General features: G+C 39.9%; 1 protein-coding gene across 1 annotated transcript in view; it reads right to left on the reverse strand.

The window, feature by feature from the left end:
• Positions 1-5,295, reverse strand: part of Mcm8 (minichromosome maintenance complex component 8) — a 40,987-nt gene that overhangs the window by 34,840 nt on the left and 852 nt on the right. Inside the window, exons 2-5 of the mRNA XM_013010636.1 lie at positions 4,244-4,396; positions 3,910-3,990; positions 1,573-1,655; positions 1,030-1,167 (exon numbers count right to left, since the gene is read on the reverse strand). Of these exons, the coding sequence (XP_012866090.1) occupies positions 1,030-1,167; positions 1,573-1,655; positions 3,910-3,990; positions 4,244-4,391 (450 nt within the window). The 5' untranslated portion in view covers positions 4,392-4,396. The remainder of the gene's footprint in view (positions 1-1,029; positions 1,168-1,572; positions 1,656-3,909; positions 3,991-4,243; positions 4,397-5,295) is intronic.

Below are 5,295 nucleotides of genomic sequence, written 5' to 3' on the forward strand. Positions count from 1 at the left end.
CTCTACCACTTGAGACACAGCACCACTTCCGGCTTTTTTTTTCTGCTTATGTGGTGCTGAGGAATCGAACCCAGGGCCTCAGGCATGCAAGGCAAGCACTCTACCACTGGGCCAACTTCCCAGCCCCTCCTGCATGATTTTTAGTGAGATTATTTCAAGTAGGTTCCAAGTAATGTTATATTTAGGTAAGCTATTGTTTACTAAATGAAGGGTATCTTTTAGGACAAGCCTGCAATCCCTCAGTTCTAGCCAACATCATAGCCAAAGCTAATTACTGTGTGTGAGTGTGTGTGCTTGAACTCAGGGCCTTATGTTCTTCCTTCACTTTTTCACTTAAGGCTGGCATTCTACCACTTGAGCTGTACCTCCACTTCTGGCTTTTTGCTGATTAGAGATGAGTCTCTTAGCTCTGTCTACTGGCTTTGACAGTGACTGTCCTATCTCAGCCTCCTGAGTAAGTAGAATTACAGGTATGAGCTATGAGTCACTAGCTCCAAGCAAAGCTATGTACCTCCATAAAGCATTGATACTATAAAAAATCATCCATTAAAATTCTAACAGAGCACATGAAAGGAGGAAGGGAGGGTGAGAAAATGCAGACATTAAATACAATGTACATTACATAAAAATTGAACTATAGAACTTAAGGGTAGAGATGGGAGGGGAAATAATGAGGGAGAGCAATCAAAGAGGTGGCACTGATCAAGAAGCATTGTACTCATGAGTTATGGAATTGCAACCTCTTTGTGCAACTACTGATGTGAACATTTTTTTTTGGGGGGGGGGGGGAGGAGTCTGGTCATAGGGCCTGAACTCTGGGCCTGGGCGCTGTCCCTCAGTTCTTCAGCTCAAGGCTAGCGCTCTACCACTTGGGCCACAGCACCACTTCCGGCTTTTTTTCTTTTTGCTTATGTGGTGCTGAGGAATCGAACCCAGGGCCTCATGCATGTCTACCACTGAGCCACCTTCCCTTTGTACAACTACTGAATAAAAAGAAAATTCTAACGTAAGTCTACACAAAATACTTACCTGATGTATTGCCAGACCCATGCAAGCCAAAGTTTTCTCAGGTGCATCCTTTAGTTCATTTGCTATATTTAATACTTCATCTTCTTTTGTCAAATCTTTAAAATCCACCAAAATACTTCCCTTTCTTTCTATTTCATCCTATAAAAGATTAAAGCTTGAAAGTAACAACTGCTTTTATGGAGTCAATTATCACAACTTAACATTCAATTGTACATTCTGAGAAAGCAAGTAACGTTTATATAGCTCTAATGCTTAAGTACTATATAAGCTTTGTGCCAAGTATTGTCTTAACATTTAAAATATATTGACTTATTATGCCTTTTAACAAACCTCTACTATTGTACTATCTCCAACAGATAGATGAGAAAACTGAGGCACAGAAAAGTAACTCACCAAAGTGCACACTGAAGGTAAATGGCAGAGATGGGATCTGAACTGTCTAACATCAGTGTGTATGATCATAACCACTAGCATGTCACATATACTGTTCAATTAAACAACACATAATGGTAGACTAGTAGCTTGGTTGAAGAAGAATCTTACCTTATCATATAAATCAATACGTCTCATGAAAAAATTTTCAAACACTTGAATCTTCTCAATAAAAGGAGAGCTATCACTGTAAACTAACCCAACAAACACGGCATTAGCATTAACAAGCATATTTGTACAAGCTAATATTCATGAGACAATAGAAGCACTATAAATGGGGTAGCATTTTATCCTGGACATTAGGTAAGAACTGGTGTGAATACATACTTAAGATTTTAAAACAAGATGAAGTCCACATAATCTGAAATGTAGATAGGAAGCATCTATCTGTTAGAAGTCCCAATATCGGGGTAACTTTGTATTGAGTCTTTTTTTTTTTTTTTGAGTCCAGTCGTAGGGCCTTAACTCTGGGCCTGGGCGCTGTCCCTCAGCTCTTCAGCTCAAGGCTAGCACTCTACCACTTGAGACACAGCACCACTTCCGGCTTTTTTTTTTCTGCTTATGTGGTGCTGAGGAATCCAACCCAGAGCCTCATGCATGCAAGGCAAGCGCTCTACCACTGAACCACCTTCCCAGCCCCTGTATTGAGTATTAAGTTCTTAAGTACATACCAGTTCAAACAACATACAAGAAGCTTAATAATGAAAAATCAAAATTAAGTCAAAGCTAGACACATGGTCTAAACTTTTACTGAAAGAATTAAGATCTCATAGTCATTGCAAAATGAATTCTACTAGTCTAAATTGCCCCTCAAACCCTAAAGCTAGTTTTTGTTTTGTTTTGTTGGTTGTGGAGCTAGAACTCTGGGCCTGGGCACTATCCCTGAGCTCTTTAGCTCAAAGCGAGTACTCTGCCACTTGAGCCACAGCACCACTCCCAGTTTTCTGGTGAATTGGAAAGTCTCAGAGACTTTCCTGCCTCAGCTGGCTTTGAACCATGATCCTCAGATCTCAGCCTCCTGAGTAGCTAGGATTACAAGCATGAGCCACTGGCAAATGGCCTAAAGTTACTTTTTTAACATCCTAATCTGTATTTTCAAAATGTCCTTTTACAGAAAAATTGTACAATGAAGTAGTTTGGAATTACAGCTAGGTCAAGCCAAACACCAGTCCAAAGATCATTCATAGTGTTTGAGCTAACTATTAGGGGAATAATGCAAATATTTGTGATTGATGTGTCCTAAAGCAACAAAAGATCATCTATTAAATACACCTGTTATTTAACAGAAAAAGACTCCCAATTCACAGAATATTGAGTGCCTAATATGGGATTCCGTGCACACACACACACCCTAACAAAAATAAAACACATACCTCTTAAGAGACATAGACATAGACACTATGAGAGCATTCACCAAGCAGATATATGATATGGGCCAGTGGTGTTTTTTGGGTTTTCTTTGCCTGTCGTGGGGCTTGAACTCTGGGCTTGAGCACTGTCCCTCAGCTCTTCAGCTCAAGGCTAGAGCTCTAGTGGTAACTCGAGCCACAGCACCACTTCCGGTTTTTTCTGCTTATGTAGTACTGAGGAATCAAACCCAGGGCCTCATGCATGCAAGGCAAGTACTCAACCACTGAGCCACCTTCCCAGTCCCTGGCCAATGCTCTTAAGTCCTTAACAGTGCTTCTATGTAAACCAGTGCTGGTTACCTGCTCTAGACCCCTAGACTCTCATTGCTTCCTTCTATGTGATGACTGAAGTCTGCTCTCTATTATCATTAAGTTCTGCCAATTAAAGGTGCTCTAGAGTGGAGGGGGCAGGAAACGTGTAGAATTTATTCTCATCTTAATTCTTTTCAGCATCTCCGTAGCTGTAGTTCTAGCTTCCAGGTGCAAGCAATACCTGAGTCATTCCCTGTTACAACCACCCTCATTCCCCTCAGTGGTCTAGCACACCTTTCAGGCACAGCTATGCTATATTTCCACCTGTGAATTCCTAGACTTTGGTGACCTCAGCAATTCCTTTGTTCTCTCAATCATAGAGAGTTAACTTCAGGACTTTTTTTTTAAGTCTCAGACCAAGACTCAAACTCTGTACCTGCCCCTTTCACTCACTGGCTAGCACTCTACCAATGGAGCCATGCCTCCAACCCTAGGACTACTGATTCTCGAAGTTTCTGCTTTCTGGGAGGTTACCTAAAAGTTACCTTTCTTCTTCTCTATAAGTATATTAAATACCTTTTTTAGAAATACCTAGCATGATTTCTGTTCTCCTGATGCAAAAAAGAACAACAACAAAAAAAAAAAACCTATGCTCTTTGATATGAACATGATTTGTTTGGAAGATTAACGAATATAGTCAAATGAACTATAGTAACATAAGATGCAACATTCAAAGGTAAGTTGAGGAAATACAAAACGGATGTTATTTTTTGCACTTTTAACTCACCTTCAGAGAAATAAAGCTTCCAGCCTTTATATGGTATGAACTGATCCAATGTTGACTGCCATAAAGGCTGTGGAGTTTGCCCTGAAAAAAATTAAATTAATAAAATTATAAAAGCATATTTTCCCCAATTTTTCTCCTTTCAACAAGCACTGTATATGAGATAAAGCATTTAAATTATTTCCCATAGGAATTTTGAGTATTAACTTTTAAATACTTGCTCAGGTGTGACATCAACTGAGTTAGACTGAACTTTCAGTTAAACTGCCTAGGCTGCTAGGAATGAATTACTACTTTCACGAAAGAAAATATATTAACCGTCATTGACCTCACCTACCAGGAGAATGTTTTCCCACAGTTTTATTCAGATCAGGTCTGTGTTCTCTTTCTTTCCATTTTCCTGAGACATTCCCACCACCTCTTCCTTTTTTCCAGCTTTGAAATCGTCCTCGTCCAAATCCTCTGCCTCTATACCCTCCATTCATGTCTTCTGAAAGATATAAAGGGATGAGAGGGAACTTCATCAAAACTGTAGTGCTCTTAAATTTATTAATGTGAGTGTAGTGGCTCACACCTGTAATCCCAGGTACAGAGGAGGCAAAGATGGAGACCATCAGGATGAGTTAACATGACCCTAACTCAACAGTCAGCTATGTGAAAGGAGGACCTCAGTCAAGAGGCGAGCTTGCACTAGCCTCTTTAGTCTTGCATCAAAAGTGCAAGACTCTATCTGAAAAAGAACTAAAGCAGAAAAATCTGGGAAAGCACAAAGTCCTGAGGTTCAAATCTCTGTATTGGGGGGGGAGTGTTTATATAGTTAAAAAGGGGGGGAGAATCAATGTATGCCATGTTTGAGATTAGCATACGGGTTTGCAAAAGTTGTATACAACTGTATAATTCAAATTTTCTGCAGTTATTCCTTTCTTATCTCTTTTTAAGACGTATCATAGATGTTCAATTAAGCTTATTCTAAGTGTTGGTGGAATAAAAAAAAATTTTAAGGTACTGCATTTGTACCAGTTTTCAAGGTTACCATGATACAGATTGACTGTAAGACAATTAACTCTATGATGACTTGTTTGTAGTGGCGAAATATAGGGAGAATTGGCTTAACATAAACCTAACCTGTAAGACACTAGGGAAAAATTATCATAGCTCCCTACATAATCAGTCCTTCAGCGTCAAACTCATTTTCTGTAAACCCAACACTATTCTCAAAAGGAATTATTTGAAAAAGAAAACTCATGTAGGGCTGGGAAGGTGGCTCAGTGGTAGAGCGCTTGCCTTGCATGCCAGAGGCCCTGGGTTCGATTCCTCAGCACCACATAAGCAAAAAGAAAAAAGCCGAAAGTGGCGCTGTGGCTCAAGTGGTAGAGCTCTAGCCTTGAG

Source organism: Dipodomys ordii, unplaced genomic scaffold (genome assembly GCF_000151885.1).
Source record: "Dipodomys ordii isolate 6190 unplaced genomic scaffold, Dord_2.0 Scaffold13, whole genome shotgun sequence".
Taxonomy (NCBI): domain Eukaryota; kingdom Metazoa; phylum Chordata; class Mammalia; order Rodentia; family Heteromyidae; genus Dipodomys; species Dipodomys ordii.